The following is a 16,551-nucleotide window of genomic DNA, read 5'->3' as shown; positions in this document are numbered from 1 at the left end:
CTCTTTTGGGTTCCTTACACACACACACACCCCCTTTTTAATGTTTAATTATTTTTGAGGGGGGGAGGTGCAGAGAGAGACCGAGGATCTGAGGCAGGCTCCAACTGACAGCAGAAAGTGTGATGCAGAGGCTCCAACCCACAAACTGTGAGATCATGACCTGAGCTGAAGTCGGAAGCTTAACCGACTGAGCCACCACCACCTGAGCCACCCAGGTGCCCCAGGTTCCTCATACATCCTAAAGTTGCTTTTACTTCATGGCTTCACACCTGTTCCCTCTGCCTGGAATACTCTTACTCCTCCAGGCCTCAGCTCAAGTCACCTCCACGAGGCCTGCCTTGCCCATTTAATCCAGAACAGCCCCAGCTCCCACCCCAAGTCATTCTTCATCACAGCTTCCTGATTGTTTCTGGCTGTTTATTTCAGTTTATAATTACCGGGGCACATTTACTTGTCAATAGTCGGTCCTGCCCACCAGATGGCGCCTAAGGTGCCAGGACCTCAGCTATTTCACTGCCAGTTCTCCGATGGTTGGTTCAGAAGAGGTACTCAATAAAAGCAGGATGAAATGGATGATTTTATTCACAGAAGTGAGGGTTAACCTTGAGACAGTATGGACTAGTCTACCAGTCTAGCCTTCATGCACCAGGCAAGGCTTAGCAGGAGAGAGTAGCCACAGCCATGTGCCTAGACCAGCCTATCCCAGGCTCACTTCCAGCAGATGATGATGTTGGGGTCATTTTCCAGCCGTTCATCAAGCTCATGGTAGCTCATGCCTGTTTGGGACAGTGCAGGTGAGGTGAGTAACCTTGGTTTGACCACCCTGCCCTGCCCCCACCTCAGCTGCGCTGCCTGCCCCCACCTGTCTTGCAACAGATTTCATCGTAGCTGTGGCAGCCTGTGTAAAGCCGGGCAGGGTGGCTCCGCTCCTCCCGAGACACCCGCACGGGATACTTCTGTAGTCGCCGGATGAGGTTCTTCATAAGGCCGAACTGGATAAGCTTCCTGGGGTGGGATTGAGGGAAAGAAGGGTGATGCCCTGGCCAGGACATCCTCCAGCCAGGCCAACTCTTTCCTGCAGTCTCCCTTCCGATTTTGTCTCAGTGACCAGACTGGCCTCCAAACACATCTTCAGAGAGCCTGCCTGAATTACCAATGCCACATGATTCTGCTCACTGGGAATCTCCTGATTCCTCTCTAACCCAGGGCTTCAGATACTTCAGAGTATCAAACCCCTCATGCCCCTGGGAATCCCCTTCTGACCGTTCATCAACACGCTGCAGCTGCTGGGGGTGGCGGCCAATGAGATCTCTCACAGTAGTGCCAGGGCTCAGGCTGCAGTACAGCTGGAACACATCCCGGAGACTGGCCCTCTTGTGCCCTGTGGGCACCAGGGGTCAGATCTGCTTGTAGCTCTGCCCTCCCCAAGATGGCCTCCCCCAGAGCCCGCCACTACCTTGTTTGGTCACATAGGATAAACACGCCTCCTGGAGAGACTTGTCATCTACCAGGTCCTGGACCTTGGGTGTCGGGCAGTACACATTGGAATACTGGAGGGTAGCAGGAGGCACAGGGGGCTGAGTGAGGGGCTTGGAAGTCTGACACAGCCCCAGTCTGGCCAAGCCACATGATTCACTCTCTGCTTAACCAGACCCCAGACTCACCTACCTGGAGGATGGACACCAGTGTCACCACACCATAATACCTGGGGGAGATAGTTGTGTTCAGCTTCTGAGGGCCATGCCTTCCCAAGCCCCCACACTCAGGGTCCCGGGGCTCTTCCCTGGCTAGCAATCCTGTCCTGAGTGTGACTGTTGCCCCACTTACAGCAAGTTCTGGATGGCAATGCGCACCAGATTTAACTCCACATCTGCCTCTGCTGAGATCTTCTGGACGTGGCGGAAGCCATCAATGTAGGGCAGGATCTGGGCAGGGCAGGGCAGGGTCAGTAGGAGTGGGATGAGGAGTGGGCTGTGGCCAGGCCTATGTGATGATACCCAGGGAGGGCTAGCACACCTGTTGCGTGGTGAGGTCCCACTGTGAGTTGAAGAAATCCTCTTTGTCTTTGGTAAAAACAGGCACGTCATACTCCTGGGCCACAGGAGGGTCAGGTCGCTGTTCAATCACCTTCAAGTGGATGGTGTTGGACTCATCTGCAAGGGACCCACCCATATCTTCAGTGTCATCTCCTTTAAGAGGCCCTCAATTACCCTCCAGTCCTCCCAGAAGCTCTTGATACAGATGGGTGGCTCTGGGAAGGGCCAATCTCCCCACCTCCCCATTTTAAAGTAAACTCTATACCCATTGTGGGGCTGGAACTCACAACCCTCAGATCAAGACTCACGTGCTCTACTGACCGAGTCAGCCAGGCACCCCCAATCTTCCCCTTTCATGGAAAGAGAGATAGGTCCAGAGAGGGAAGGGAACATGCCCAAGGAGCATGGAGCATGGCCTTCACATCCCAAATCCCAACATGCACTGGACCTTGGACATCATCAACCCAGCTCATGGCTATTTGTTCATGAGTCTTGTCCATGGCTGGGCTTGCCTTCCCTTGCCATGTTCCCATTCCTCCTCTACCACTCTGCTGTCCTTGCAAAGGCTGGGCCATACCAATGGGCAGAGTGCATCGGCCTGAGGCATTTAGCTCCTCCAGCAAGATGGTCATGATGGGCACCAACTTCTGCTTGCTCTCCTCTGTTGACACGAAGCTGCTCTCTAGCTGAATGGAGCATGGACAACATGGTAGGCACACCCTGGGACCCCTGGCCAGGATCCTGCCCTGGCAGATTCCCAGGTCTGGAGGGCTTTACAAACATTTGTCTGCCTGCCCATCCACTCAAGCCCATTTTGTTGCAGACCTCCAGTGTGGTCAGGTAGCCAGCCAGCTTTTTGACAATGGGCTCAAGGGCACAGGTCTTGGCCTGGGCGTCACACACGAAGCCTAGGTTGAAGAGCAAGGCATTGCGGCTGTATTTCTTGTGCTCGATGCATACAGGGCAGCCGATCAGTTTCTTCTCCATGGCTGTGCTGGATAGGGGGAACAGGTGGGAATAGAGTCAGGCTCTTCCTGCCCCCAAACTTGTCCACTCCTCCTGGGACATCCCCCTCTTTCCCCACTAGGGCCTCACACAGTGATAAGCTTGTTCTGTAGCTCTGGCTTGGTGATGATGTACACTTGGACTGTATCAAACAGCTCCCGGGAGATGAAGTCTTCAGGGACCTGGGGAGCAGAGTGGCAAGAGGCCCCTTAGTGGACCTTCGTACTAGGCAGGGTAACTTGGGGGAACCCCAATGCCTAAACCCTGTTGTTCAGCGTTTCACCTTTCTCCCATGCATCCAGGCCTACGACTCCTTTGTGTTTCCAAACACACGCCAGGTTCTCACCTGCCTCCCGACTTTTGCATATGCTGTTTCCCCTACCTGGCACACTCTCTTCTCCATTTACACTCCTAAGCATCTAGGGATACTATTGGACCGCGCATCTCTGTCTCTATTGGGAACTGGCACCTCCTCTGGATCCCCACAGCTCGATTTCCCACAATAGCTATGGGATGTTTGTTTGCTCCGCCACACTGGGAGCCTGGGATCTGGGTCTGAGTATTCTTTCGGTTCAGATTCTACACGAATGAAGGAGTGGTGTGCCTGCGTGCAGCACCCGGCACGGAAATCCACCGCTTCCACGCAGCCTGCTTGAGCTCCCGAGAGCGTCCCTCTCCCCATCCCTCTCTGCCCCCGGCCCCGCGAGTCCGGATGGCACCTGATAGGTGATCTTGGGTCCCAGCGTGGGGTGGAACTCGCTGAAGAATATGCATTCTATACGGCAGCCGCTGCCCATGGCGCCAGCAGAGCCTAGGTCTGTAGCCTCTGGCTCCTGGACTCCTGCGAACACCCGTCGGAAAGAGGCCGAACGCTTGGGTCTAATCAGGCACGCCTGCGCACTCACACACCCATCAAGCTGTCTGCTCAACGGCGCCTGCGCAGCACGACGGAGAGGTGTGGCTGGGGGGGGGGGGTGGTGGTGGAGCCTGTCCCAGGAAGTCCCGGGTAGGTAGACGTCGCACCCGGAAGTGAAGCGGCTCCGCGACGGAGCGGCAGTGCGCGCGGCAGGGGCCTGAGTATCCCCGCTTTCTCGGGAAGAAACCACCGCGTCGGGTCAGCGCTGCGGGTGAGGCAGGCGAGTCCCTAGCGTGTAGGGGCAGCATGCCAGCGGCACGTGGGGAGACTGTGTGCGAAGGGATTCAGGCTGTAAGTTGGTGCGCAGATGGGAACTACAATATCCATAGTGCTTCACGCGCTTCCTTCTGGCGTTCCCGGCCGGTGACGGCGTGATGCACGCTGGGATTTGTAGTCTATTACACGGCCTTGCGCATCCTACCTGGAAGGTGGGCCAGTGATCACTGCCAGTTCAGATGCTGGGTACACGCTGACAGGCCGCCAGCCCTCGACTGTTACTGGTGCCTGTCTTGGTACTGCCCCTTCCTACCTTAACTTCTTGGAAGAGCGTGGCATTCCTGCCCTGCAGCCCTTACTCCAGTGTGAGGAGTGGACAGCAGGCATCTGAGACCCTTGCTCATTATATTATGCTTTCAGGCTCCAGCCACTGGCCTGGTTGACCATGGCCCTTTCTGTGGAGACCGAGTCGCACATCTACCGAGCTCTGCGCACTGCCTCTGGGGCTGCTGCCCACCTTGTGGCCCTGGGCTTTACCATCTTTGTGGCTGTGCTTGCCAGGCCTGGCTCCAGTAAGTAGAATTCATAGTTGACTTCTGGGAAGGAAAGTGCCCCTCCTCCTTGGGAGCAGGAGCAATAGGAAGCCTTGGGCCTGATTCCTGGGAAAGGCTTGGTTGGCTGGAGGACAGCCTATGCTGGAGGAATAAATGGGGAGGAGGTGAGTGTGGGGGCTCTGTCAGTTTGGCTTTTCTTTCCTTGTCTTGGTGCTCCACTTGGCTGCCTTGTGTGAAGTGCTACGAGAAGGAGGGAGGCCTGGCAGAGGAGTGGCCAAGCATGCCCTCTGCTCCAGGGAGGGACCAGGAAGCAAGGATAGGTATGGGGTGAGCTTGTTGCAGTAAGAGGGGTCTTAGTATTTTGGCAGCATTCCCTTGGGCGATGCGCTGCCCATTTTCCTGACTGTAGGAATCGATGTGGCTGGGTTCATCTTGCCTCAGCCTCACAAAGCCTCCTCTTCATTCCAGGTCTCTTCTCCTGGCACCCCGCGCTTATGTCTCTGGCTGTAAGTAGTGTCTCTGGCCAGCTCTTAGGGGTGGGAGGGAGCATAGCCTCTATGGTATGGGTGGTAGCCCTGGCGGTTTTTGAATCCTTATGGACACTTAACAGCTCTTTGAAGGGATGGAACGTGGAACTTGAGGAGTTGCATGCTGCAACACCTGCCTGTAGTGTATATACCAGACTTGAACTGTAGTGTTCAAAATCCAGGGCAAATTTGTCTGAACACAAAATGAAGGGTCATCCACCTTCAGGCAGCTTGGAAAATGATTTCTGGGTGTACCTGTGTCTCTTTTTACCTTAATTTATTGTGATGCATCTAATTTTCCCTGAAATAGTGCACCCATGTGGCCACCTCTTGCCAAGAAATTGTATCTAGCCCTGTGTCAGGGAAACAGAGCTTGTGAATCATTTATAACTGCCACATCTCAAGCCTCATTTTGCTAGGTAATAACAGCAGACATGACATATCAAAATAGCACCTAGGAAGATATGTGGAGCCGTACATACCTCTTGCCAGTTACTTGGGGCAGATGTTCTGTCCCTGATAGAGCTCCCCACTCTTCCCCCCCCAATGGATACTCTTGTCATAGGGTAGAAAATGGAGAGGGGGAATCTGCCCACAGTGACTGGCAGCTCAGAAAGTTATCTAAAGCTCTTTTCCCTTTCAGTGGGCCACACCCTGACTTAGTTTCCCATCCCTGTTTCCCCAGTTCTCTTTCCTGATGACCGAAGCACTGCTGGTGTTCTCTCCTGAGAGTTCGCTGCTGCGCTCCCTCTCACGGAAGGGCCGAGCACGCTGCCACTGGGTACTGCAGCTGGTTGCCCTGCTGTGTGCACTGCTGGGCCTAGGTCTTGTCATCCTCCATAAGGAACAGCTTGGCAAGGCCCACCTAGCCACGTGGCATGGGCGGGCAGGGCTGATAGCTGTGCTGTGGGCAGGGTTGCAGTGCTCAGGTGGAGTGGCACTCCTCTACCCTAAACTGCTGCCGCGCTGGCCCCTGGCTAAGCTCAAGCTATACCATGCCACTTCTGGGCTAGTGGGCTACCTTCTGGGTAGTGCCAGCCTCTTGCTGGGCATGTGCTCGCTCTGGTTCACCGCCACAGTCACTGGTGGGGTCTGGTACCTTGCTGTGTTATGCCCTGTCATTACCAGTCTGGTCATCATGAGTCAGGTGAGCAATGCCTACCTGTACCGCAAAAGGATCCAGCCGTGAGCTCTTCCTAGCCTAGAAGCCTGGATTTGTCCCTCAGTGTAGTAGTGGGGGCTGGGCCCTCCTGGACTCTTTCAGCTGACTAAGTCATGACGACACCTCAGGCACTGGGGCAGTCTAGAGTAGGAGTCTTGTGTGTGACATTTTTGCTTGCTCCTATGGTGGAGTGCTTCCCCTTTTCTTCTGTCCTGTCCCAGAGGAGCTTATAGATGATGTCTGGGTGAAGCTGGGGTTGCAAACCTGCTTCCCCAGGAACTCAACTCATACGTGTACTGGTATGTCCAGAAATTACAGGAGAGAAAAAAACAAAATAAAAAAGAATGACTGAAAAGACCAGATGGGAGGAAAAAAAGACCGGACGGGAGTTGGGGATAGTTCTTGCTAATGCTGTCAGCATGAAGAAACAGGCAGCTGGGCAAGATGGGGACCCCTGTCTCTGGCAGCTCACTGAGGGACTGAAACTCTCCCAGCACATGAGCTCTGAGGGTCTGGCTGCCTCCTGTGCCCCCCAGGGCCCTAGAGCTGTAGCTGTGAGTGGTACAGCTATGTGTCCTTTCACTCCTCTGGCTGCATACTGTGCTGGTGTCACCAAACTGGTGGTTAGATGTGGACAGTGACATGGTGGGAGCTGGGGATGGGCTGTTTCCATAGGTGTCAAGCACTGATCACTATCTTGGGGGTGAGCCACTGATAAGAACGCTCTTTGTGATAGAGAGACCCTCAACCATCAGACCCTCTGGGCAGGGCGTCCCTGACTGGGAATCAGAGGGAGGGAAAATGAGTAAGGATCTGAAGTGACAGCTCTGGGAAGGCTGTTTAACAGTGGTGGTAGGGGGAGTGGGGGCAATAGGCTCCTTATTCAGCTGGAGTTGCTAGGGAGACCAAGTCCTTGAACCTAAAGTCCCTAACTTTACAGTTGAACTTGATGAGGGGGCTGCACAAGGTGGTCTGATAGAGCCCAGGAGCCATACCTCAAAGAACTGCTTTATTGATACTGCGAGGCTGGGCTCCGCTGCCCACTCAAGTGGTCCTGTAGAAAATACTTGGGAGCCGTGGCTCTTCTGGCCAGGAAGCAGCCATAGCCACAGCAGAGGGAATCAGAAATTTTCACATGAACAGTCTTTCTGAGGGTGGGCAGGAATGTGCAGCCCTGCACTGGCTGGACCCCCAGAACGTTTTTGGCAAATCCTTGCCTTGGCTCAGGGCTCTTGGCAACCAGTATCAGGCATGAGGGTTGGCCCAGGAGTTGTGGCACCATTGTCCCTGCAGCCGTTTGCTTGGGGCTATCTGCTGAGGTACAGTCTTACCTCAGATGGCCCGGGCTGGCTGACGCTTCAGAGGCCCCATGCCTGGCATAGTGGTTGTCTGGAGCTGGAACCAGGTAGCAAGAGTCCTGGGTAGTGTTGGCGAGAAATAGCAGAAGGCCGTGGAAACCCCCAGCAAGGCTTCTTCCTTCTCAGAGCAGTCAGTGCCCTGTAGTAGCTGAGAGGTGTCAAGGAGGGGCTTGGGAGAGGAGGCGCCTACACTCAAGGTGGTTTGGAGTTACAGCTTCGGGGGAGCTGCCTCGAAGGTGATCAAGCTGGATTCTGGGGCAGCCCCCTTCCCTGGGAGCGTTGGGGCCTTGTCTGAGGGTAGGGGGCTATCCACCTTGGCCCCTGCCTCCTCTTCATCGTCGTCCATGCTTGGCCAGACAGACTGGTCCTCCACTCTCTTCAGCCGCTCATTGAGGGCCTTCAGGGCCAGTTGCCTGGAGCCAGAGGAAAGAGGACAAGTCACTTGGCTCATGCCCTGTACTCTTCCCCCATGAAGCTGACTCCCCCTACCACCCAGACCGCTCTCAGAATTCTAGGTATTTCCCTTCACCGTGCAGGGCCCAGGGCTCCCCAGGGACTGGACAGGGCCTCTTCTGCCATCAGGAGAAGTTCCCAAAGGCTGCAATGCTTTCCCTTCATAGCCAGGGCACCTTCAGACTGAGGTGGCCAGAAGGGCATCTGCCAGACTGCCCATGAGGCCAGTCCCACGAATGATTCTGAGGATGGTGCCTAAACATGGGCAGAGCTGGTACGATGGGTGGGAGGAGTCTTTGAACGTGGGAGTTTTGGCCTGGGCACTGGTATGACATCCAAGGAGAGGGTTATTACTTCTTCCTCTCTCTTCGTTAGGGGTATTTTGAATCTCTTGGCAAGGGTCTGTGGGGAATGGTGGAACCTGAGCACCTACCCTGGATCTCAACTTGGGAAGCAGGGCCAACTTGGGTCAGCCCGTCCCTCCTGACTCTAATGTTCTCATTCCAAGAAGAATCCCCAAAGCCACCAGTACCTGTGTTAGAGCAAGGACACACCAAACCCTTGCAGAAAGAGGAGGAGGAACAGCCCATTAAGAGAGACAAAGGCCAAAGCCTACTGGTTCCACTGGACAAACCCTTTCAGACCTCACTCAGGGGGAGGTGAGAGAGTGACTAGAAGATACACACGTGCACTTGGGACCCTGGTCAACCAGGAGGTGGAACGGCCATGCTGTCAGGTGATACTTCCTCTAGTGGTCACTATGAAACCCTGATGCCTGAACCTCTGTGCTCTAAGCATGGGGGACAGCCTGGTCTAGCCTTCCAAGTTCCAGCAGAGAATCAAAACTGCCACCATGCCAGGGAACATGACAGGAAAGGCAACAAGAACACGGGCACAGAAAACCCTAGCACAATTCCACCCTGTCCTCCAGCCTGACACGTGCAAACTGGCATAGACAGGACAGTCCTTCCCTGTGCTACCCAGGCTTCCATCCTGGAGACTGCCTTGTCAATTCTGTCTAAAGCCTGCCAACATAGAGAGGTAATGGCATGCTAGGCACTTTTGCATGAGGGTCAAAGACAGGAAAACCTGTCTCCCCACTACTAGTAGCAATTTGGGTTTGGGAATGGCATGCCGCCAGATGTCCAACTGGTTGGAGTAGAAACAACCAGAAGGCTAGGCCAGAACCCACATCCTGACAACCTTCCCTATCCCAACCTGCCATTTTTTTGGGCCTGAGCAGAGGTGTTCTGAAATGCCAGTCAAGGGGCACCTGGGTGGCTCAGTCAGTTAAGCGTCTGACTTCAGCTCAGGTCATGGTCACACGGTTCGTAGGTTCGAGACCTGCGTCCGGCTCTGTGCTGACAGCTAGCTCAGAGCCTAGAGCCTGCTTCAGATTCTGTATTTCCCTCCCTTTCTGACCCTCCCCTGCTCAGGATCTCTCTCTCTCAGAAATAAATAAAAAATAACAACAAAAAAAGAAATGCCAGTCAACTCTAACAATCCAGACTTCTCTCTAAAAGGAGTCACCACCGTGTCTTGGCCCCACCTGCAGAGATAGGACAACTCAGTTTCTACCAGGTCCAGCCCTCTTGGTTCCATCTCCTCCACTGGGTAAAGTGAAGACAGACCTCAGTCTTTAGAATTCATCAGCCATAGAGATGAAACTGTAGGGCCCACACCTACGCCTCGCGGCATGCCTTGTGTACGTTTCAACATCTACCACCTTCGGCCATAATAATCTATGGCACTTTCCCAGCTGGAAACCCCTTCAAGAAAGGGGTGTGTCCCATGCTCAAATCCACAGCCCCAGTGGAGAGTAAGCACAGGGATAACTCAGCTGAATTCATAAAACTGCCTGCCAAGAATACATTTCACAGGTGAGCAAAGGCAGAGGCCGAGAGGAGGAGCAGAGCCTGCTCCAAGTTTCACTACTAAAGTAAGTGCCTCAAACCAAAACCAAAACCAACCCCTCAACAATAATGTTGGAAATGGAGCTGTTACCACTCTGGTCAGACCTGGGGGAGAGAGAGCCAGAGAGTTGCATTAAAAAAAGATCTGCCTTGCCCTAGGTGCATTCAGTGAATAATTCATCTGGGACTCCAGATAGTGTAGATGGCTTGGTTTACAGATAGCGAAAAAGGTTGTCTCCACTCCCTGTTGTAGTCAGCAGGCTCCGCAGTGAGTTACAAGGTCTGCCCCCTGGGGTTGGTGACATATACATGCTAGAGGGACAAGCTGTAGTACCCCAAACTTCCCTCTCAGTAAGTGGCAGAGAAGCACAGCATATGAATTTTTAAGATCCAGGAAAAGGACGTGGTTCAGCATTTGGAAATAGAGGTGGCCAGACTGCCTCTTAAGAATCCCAGGTCTCTTTGTTCCTCCCTCACAGGGGAAAAAAGACCTGCAGGTTGTTTCTGGCTCCCATAGGACCAGTGTCTATGTTTTTCTGAGATGAGTATCTGAGATGATCAGGATTATGTGTATCTGGCCTTCCCTTAACCCCTCACACAGCACTGGAGGACACTAAGCATTTCTTGAGACTTGTTAAGTGGCCTGAGTGGTGAGAAAGGCAACTTTCACGCCTTAATGTTGGAAAGCACCTACTGGAGCCTAGACTCCTAACTGCTGAGTTTCTCAAGACCACAAACTGGATTTTATCTCTTTCTGAGTCTGCCGCAACACCTGACCCTTGACTGCCAGCCAACATACAGCAAGTATAACAGACGATATGGGACTTGATCACAAAATACTCTCCTAGTTCAACAAAGTTTTGGAATACTCCACAGTACCTTCTCCTTTCTGCGTCTTGAGGGTCTGTGCCTGGGAGGCTGATGGTGATGGAAGACGGGGCACCTACATCATAGCGCTTCACTGTCTTCTGGCATATCTTTACCTTCACCAGGAGGCCATGCACCAAGTTCGCCAACAGCCCCACCACGGGCTGCAGGATCTCAGGGAAGAAGGTGGCAAAAGCAAAGTGGTCAGCCATGTCCCCTCGGCCTCGGCTATGGCGCTGGTAGAAGCGAAGATACACCCAACTGGAGAGCAGGCCAAAGCCATAGGAGGCCAGTGCTGGGCTCTGGAGCAGCGTGGCCAGCCGCAACAGCAGCAGCAGCCCCAACAGCAGCATAGGCACCACGCTGACACGCACCTGGGGCACACGCAGGACCACACAGTCCCCCATGGTTTGCTTGAGTGCCACCAGGACACCACCTAGGAAGCCCAGGGCTCCGTGGATGCGGATAGTGAAAAGGTAGACCAAGTTGAAGGAAGCCATGTAGGTGAGGAGGTAGGCAAAGGCCCCCAACAGCCCCACTGACACGTTCACCACTGAGAAGAAGATGAGCAGCTCCAAGGCCCCCCAGAGAGGCTCCAGCAAACGTCCAGCCACCACCACTGTGGCAAGACTGATGGCCACATCCCACACGTGCTGTTCCATCAGCCCATGGGTGGCCAGGGTCCAGATCCAGAAGTTGGGCGGAAAGAGGTAGCCTGGGGTAACCGCCAGGCAGCCCGTGTCCACGGCGAAGGACAGCAGGTAGAGGAAGAGTACTGCTGCACACAGGGCCTTTACCACCACGCTGGCGCTGGCCAGGATGGCCCCCAGGTGCTGGCGGGCGCCCGGTAGGGCGCGCTGCATCTTCCCGAAGGGCGTCGGCCTGAGGGAAGGGTCTAGTGTGTTAGGGGCCTCCCCGGGGCCTCGCCCCAGTCCGGCCCCGACGGGAGGCCCGGGCCCGGCCTAGTCACTGGCCTATGGCCCCGGTGAAGACTCCACTTCTCGTCGGGTCGGCTCCGGTGCCAAGGGGCCAAGTTGGGCCTGGTCGCGGGGCCGGGGCCTAGGCCCCTTGCCAGGGACCTGAGGTAAGGCCCTGGGAGGCTTCGGCACGCCTGCTTGTCTGCCTGCCCTGTGGGCCCCGCGCCGAGCTGACCGGGCTGGCGTTGATCTCACGGCTCGGCCTACTCCATCCACTCGGGGGCCCTACGATCTGTGTGGGACTGGAGCCTAGTTCTGGGCCCCAGTCAGGTCTCGTCAGCTCCGGCTCGGCCTCGGTCTTGGCTACGAGCGTACCTCCTCCCTTCCCAGGCACCGACAAACAGGGGTGCTGCGCTTGCGCGCTCCCGGCCGCGGTGGGATGCCCTTCCGGCTCTGCGGCATGCTGGGACATGGAGTCCTCGGCCGAAGCCGGGGACGAGCGGAAATCATGTTTCTGGATAAAACTACAAGTTCCAGGAAGCTGCGCTCCGGGGGCATTACGGTTGGTGAGGGGAGGGTGTGCTTGGGAGTTGTAGTTCTCCGGACCGTTTCCTCTGGTTGCCGGGAAGTGGGAGTCAATAGCTTCCCTAACCTGGGGAAAGCTGCGGGTACCTGCGCGGCAGCAAAACTGCGGACGCGCGCTTGCTGAATTTTCTGGGAACAGTAGCCCCGTGTGTGTACAGCTGAGTACATCTGAGTGTGTCTTTGTGGGCAGGTGTGTGGGTAAGGATGTTGATGGCTTTGGTGTGCGTACCAGTGTGCGGAAACTCCCGAAACTTCCTCAGTCTGTTGTGTGTGTGACCCAGGTGTATGGGTGTATGGGATCTGACCCAGATTGGAATTCTTGCCCTGCCATTTGGCGGTTGTGCGACACTGGCCAAGTTTCCTCAGTTTCATGGACCGTAAAATGGATATAATATTACGGTGAGTGTTCAAGGGGACAGTGGTGTAAAATGACAGTCCACTCTGGGGGCTCAGTGAGTGTGTTGCCCAGGCTGCCTTGTTACAAGTGTTGTGGAGCTGCTACTTGAACTCATCTCTCCTGCCCCCAAAAAGTCAAGGCTGGGCTGCTTTTAGTGACTCTCTTCCCCATCACAGATTTCTTATCTCTGACCCTGAGGAAGAGAGGTCTTCCCTCCCAGACATAGGCCTGGGTGGCCCAGGGCCCCCACCTTACTGCAATGGTAGCTTCTGGCAGTTTGTGTCCTGTGCAAACTGATTTTTTGGTGTATTAAGTTACTTTTTAAAAATGTGCATATAGTTAAAATAATTATACACGACAGAACACACGTATAAAGTGCAGAATCCGTTCTCAGCCACTGATCTCAGGACAACTTCCAATGTGTGCATAACTTTCCAGATACAAAGGGTGTTGACACTCTTTTCTTTGTCTAGGGTCTGGGTTTTCACTGGATGCCAGGGTAGGGTTGCCAGCTTTAGCAAATCCAAATACAGGGTGTTCAATCAAATTTGAATTTCAGATAAATGAATAATTTTTAGTGTAAGCATGTCCCCAGTCCCCAGTTGTTTTGTTTTATTTTTTTTAGGATTGTTATGTATCATACAATATTAGAAACATACTAAAAAACATTCATCTTCTATCTGAATTCAAATTCCACTGGATGTTCTACATTTTATCTAGCAACCCTACCCTGGGACCGAGGGGCTCTTGCAGGGCATGGGAATTCTCTCAGGGGTTACTAGTTAGGCATTGTTCTGTGGCCAGCCACTGCAGGAGGAGTGAGGAAGAGTGTCTTTGGTAAGGCCCAGAATGTGCTCCTGCATTTATTTAGTATCCAATGGCCCCCCTAGCCAGGTCACCTCAGGTTTCTAGCTGAAATCTTTGCTGATTTCTTGCCTTTCTCACCAAGCGAGAGAGGAGACTTAGTCTCCATTTGTTTATCTGTGCTATGGAGCTAAACTAGATTCAAGTCTAAGGTGTAAGCTGGCTGCCCACCAGGTGAGTGCAAAGTGTGTGTCTTAAGAGAGTGAGCATCAGCAGTATTAGGAAACCTCTGTGGGGGGGGGGTATGAGGAAACCTCTGTGCTGGTGGTTACTAGCTTCTTTTCTTGAAAACAGTGTGAAGGGTCACATGGAGTAGGGTTGAGTATTAAGAGAGTTGGGATTAAAATAAACAAGGGCGTAGGGCAGGCCAGAGGGAGGTCTCAGAGGATTCACAGAAACAGACTCAGTTTTAGGTTTCAGCATGAGCAGTGGCAGTCAGGGAGAGCCCTGGGTCTTGGGACTCTTCTCGGCTGAAAAGGAGCTGTGGTCATGCTTATCGGTGGGCCAGACTCTGGCCTCCTCTGGACAGCAGGATGGGCCCTCAAATACCAGGTCATGGACTTGGGTCACGTACTAACTCATTGCTGCCCACTAGGCCCTGGTGGTCTGACCTGATGGTTAGATGCCTGCCTAAACTCAAATTTCATCTGTCTTCTTTCTTCTGTCATCCTGGCCTTTAAGAACAGCTTTTCTTAGAGGCTTTTGAAATTATATGAGATGAAGGATGTCAAGGATCTGGTACTTAGGAAGCCCGGGAAGCATCATGCCCTACACCCACTGGGTACCTGGGTTGCAATGGCCTTCATTCCCAGTTGAGTGTTAGGCGGGACTTTGAGGTCATGGCCACCTGTCTTCAAGCTACCCGGTCCCCACCCTGAGGCAGACACAGTGCATGGGAACCATTTGAAGTGAAAATATGAACATTATTTAATAACTGATCTTCTGTAATAAACCATTTGAAAATATTTTACAAGGAATCACACACACGATATTTTACAAAGTTTCTTGACTTTTTTGTCACTGTTGTTTTTCTGACTTGTCTGTACAAAATAGAACAACAACCAAAAAAAAGGGCAGAGAAAAGGAAATGGCCCCCCATTCCCCCAAAGATCCCCCGAGCCCGAGGTCAGGGGGCAGCCAGGTCGGGTGGGTGATGAGAGGGATTAGACCCAGCTGGGGGTTGGACAACTACCTGATGGGGATTGTTTGTCTGTTTTCCTGTTTTTTAAACTTAAAATATATATTTATTTTTCTGTATATGTTTGATTCTTTATTTTTATATTCTCCATTGAGCACCTGACTACACTACAGTTACACACACGCCCCCGCAAGACATGGCTGGCATCTAGGCTGGGTGTACAGCATGGGTGCCCACCCTGGCACCAGCAACGGGCATGGACCATACACACACTGAGAAAGCAACAGGCGACATTAATTAACGGAGCCATTAATTAATGCATCACCCTCCCCCCTTCTCCCAGTCCATCTGAGCCTCTTGGCCACACCCCCCTGCTCTCCGTCCCCCACTTGCCCCCAGGCTGGGATGCCTATGGGGGAAATGATCAGAATGAATGGTGTGAAGACATGTGCCTGGGCCCAGCCTCTGTGTGTGCACAGTGTGTGCATGTGTGTATGTGTGCACGTGTGTTCAGCAGGGGAGGGCAGTTTGCCCCCCCCTGAATTGTGTGAATGTGAAGAAACAGGGAGTGGGGCACAGGCCTGAGTGTGTAAGGGCCAGATTGGGGGTGGGAGAGCCCAGCCAGGAGTGATCAGGTCACTCTGGCTAACGCAAAGGGCAATGTCTGGTGAAGATCCCTCTGCCAAGAGGTGCAGGCAGTGGCATGTGTGGTCCCACTGGGGGCCTGACACTAGTGCGAAATGGTTATAATGAGCACCTGGTGGGGTGAGGGACATTTCCGGGACACTGGCGGCTAGGGTGGGACAGAGGTGAACACCCTGCCCCAGCTTTTGGCACTGTTTGACATTCAGCTTTAGAGACAGAGAACCAGCTGGGCTGCAGGTCAGACTAGAGGTGGGCGGTGAGCAGATGAAGTGTGCGTGTGCCAAACCTCCCACCAACCCCCTGCCCTGTGTAAGGCTTTGTGAGCCCTCACCCCCACCCCACCTCATGGTGTGTGTGTGTGTGTGTGTGTGTGTGTGTGTGTTCATGTGTTCATCCTCCTAGGTAAGTCTAATGTGAGTCCAGTTTCTGCCCTCAGGGCTCCAGGTGTGTATGGGGTTGTGTCTGAGCCAGTATCACTGTCACTGGCCTCTCACCTGCAGGGCTGGAAGAAGGTGGGAGATGACTGTAAGCCTGAAAGGGGCAGGAGCCCATTGAGGGGCTGCCTCAGGACCTCTCTCCTGCCAGGACTTAAGCTGGGATGCACAAGCCTCAAACTGCCTATCTCAATTTCATTATTCCAGGGAATCCAGATTTGGTCCTGGGTGGGACATAAGGGCCAGGTTAGAGGTTAGAGAAGTCCAGCTGGGGCAGGGCGTAGGTCTCCCACACAAAGGGAGCCTTGGGGCAGAGTGGGCAGTGGAGGCCTAGTTTGGCACCAATACTGTGGCTTCCCTGTCCCAGCCCTCAGGGGTGGGTGAATCTGGTGGGGATAAGGGTCTGGGGTCACTTGACGGTTCAGCGGCGAGATGTGGCTTGGGAGCCAAAGACCTGCGGCACCCTCCTTTGGGACCCCTCACCCCCCCCCCCGCCCCCCCCACTCCAAGGCTCAGACTTTTGGGCCTGGCCGCTCAGGTCCTTTGGTGAGGGAGGAGGCAAGG

General features: G+C 53.9%; 3 protein-coding genes across 5 annotated transcripts; 1 reads left to right on the top strand and 2 right to left on the bottom strand.

Moving 5' to 3' along the window:
* Nucleotides 1-403: 403 nt before the first annotated feature.
* On the bottom strand, nt 404-3,955 carry NPRL2 (NPR2 like, GATOR1 complex subunit). The gene is made up of 11 exons (XM_039228385.1): nt 3,761-3,955; nt 3,132-3,223; nt 2,862-3,030; nt 2,614-2,722; nt 2,017-2,153; nt 1,828-1,925; nt 1,669-1,705; nt 1,457-1,550; nt 1,264-1,381; nt 863-1,005; nt 404-776 (listed from the first exon to the last, which is right to left on the bottom strand). Exons 1-11 carry the CDS (start codon nt 3,836-3,838, stop codon nt 709-711), a joined length of 1,143 nt encoding a protein of 380 aa, XP_039084316.1. The 5' UTR covers nt 3,839-3,955; the 3' UTR covers nt 404-708.
* A 107-nt stretch (nt 3,956-4,062) lies between these two features.
* LOC120229308 (cytochrome b561 domain-containing protein 2) lies at nt 4,063-6,771 on the top strand. 3 transcript variants are annotated; one of them, XM_039228231.1, is made up of 4 exons: nt 4,063-4,168; nt 4,594-4,745; nt 5,196-5,233; nt 5,940-6,771. In XM_039228231.1, exons 2-4 carry the CDS (start codon nt 4,619-4,621, stop codon nt 6,441-6,443), a joined length of 669 nt encoding a protein of 222 aa, XP_039084162.1. In that variant the 5' UTR covers nt 4,063-4,168; nt 4,594-4,618; the 3' UTR covers nt 6,444-6,771. The 3 variants fall into 3 exon arrangements, with proteins under 3 accessions (XP_039084162.1, XP_039084164.1, XP_039084163.1); XM_039228233.1 differs by having other exon boundaries at nt 4,063-4,177; XM_039228232.1 differs by having other exon boundaries at nt 4,167-4,248.
* Nucleotides 6,772-7,406: 635 nt separating this feature from the next.
* Nucleotides 7,407-12,339, bottom strand: TMEM115 (transmembrane protein 115). Its single transcript, XM_039228332.1, has 2 exons — nt 11,020-12,339; nt 7,407-8,187 (listed from the first exon to the last, which is right to left on the bottom strand). Exons 1-2 carry the CDS (start codon nt 11,868-11,870, stop codon nt 7,983-7,985), a joined length of 1,056 nt encoding a protein of 351 aa, XP_039084263.1. The 5' UTR covers nt 11,871-12,339; the 3' UTR covers nt 7,407-7,982.
* Between the last annotated feature and the right edge of the window lie 4,212 nt (nt 12,340-16,551).

Source organism: Hyaena hyaena, unplaced genomic scaffold (assembly GCF_003009895.1).
Source record: "Hyaena hyaena isolate Hyena2069 unplaced genomic scaffold, ASM300989v1 scaffold_30, whole genome shotgun sequence".
Lineage (NCBI taxonomy): Eukaryota > Metazoa > Chordata > Mammalia > Carnivora > Hyaenidae > Hyaena > Hyaena hyaena.
This window is presented reverse-complemented; position numbering and strand designations above follow the sequence as displayed.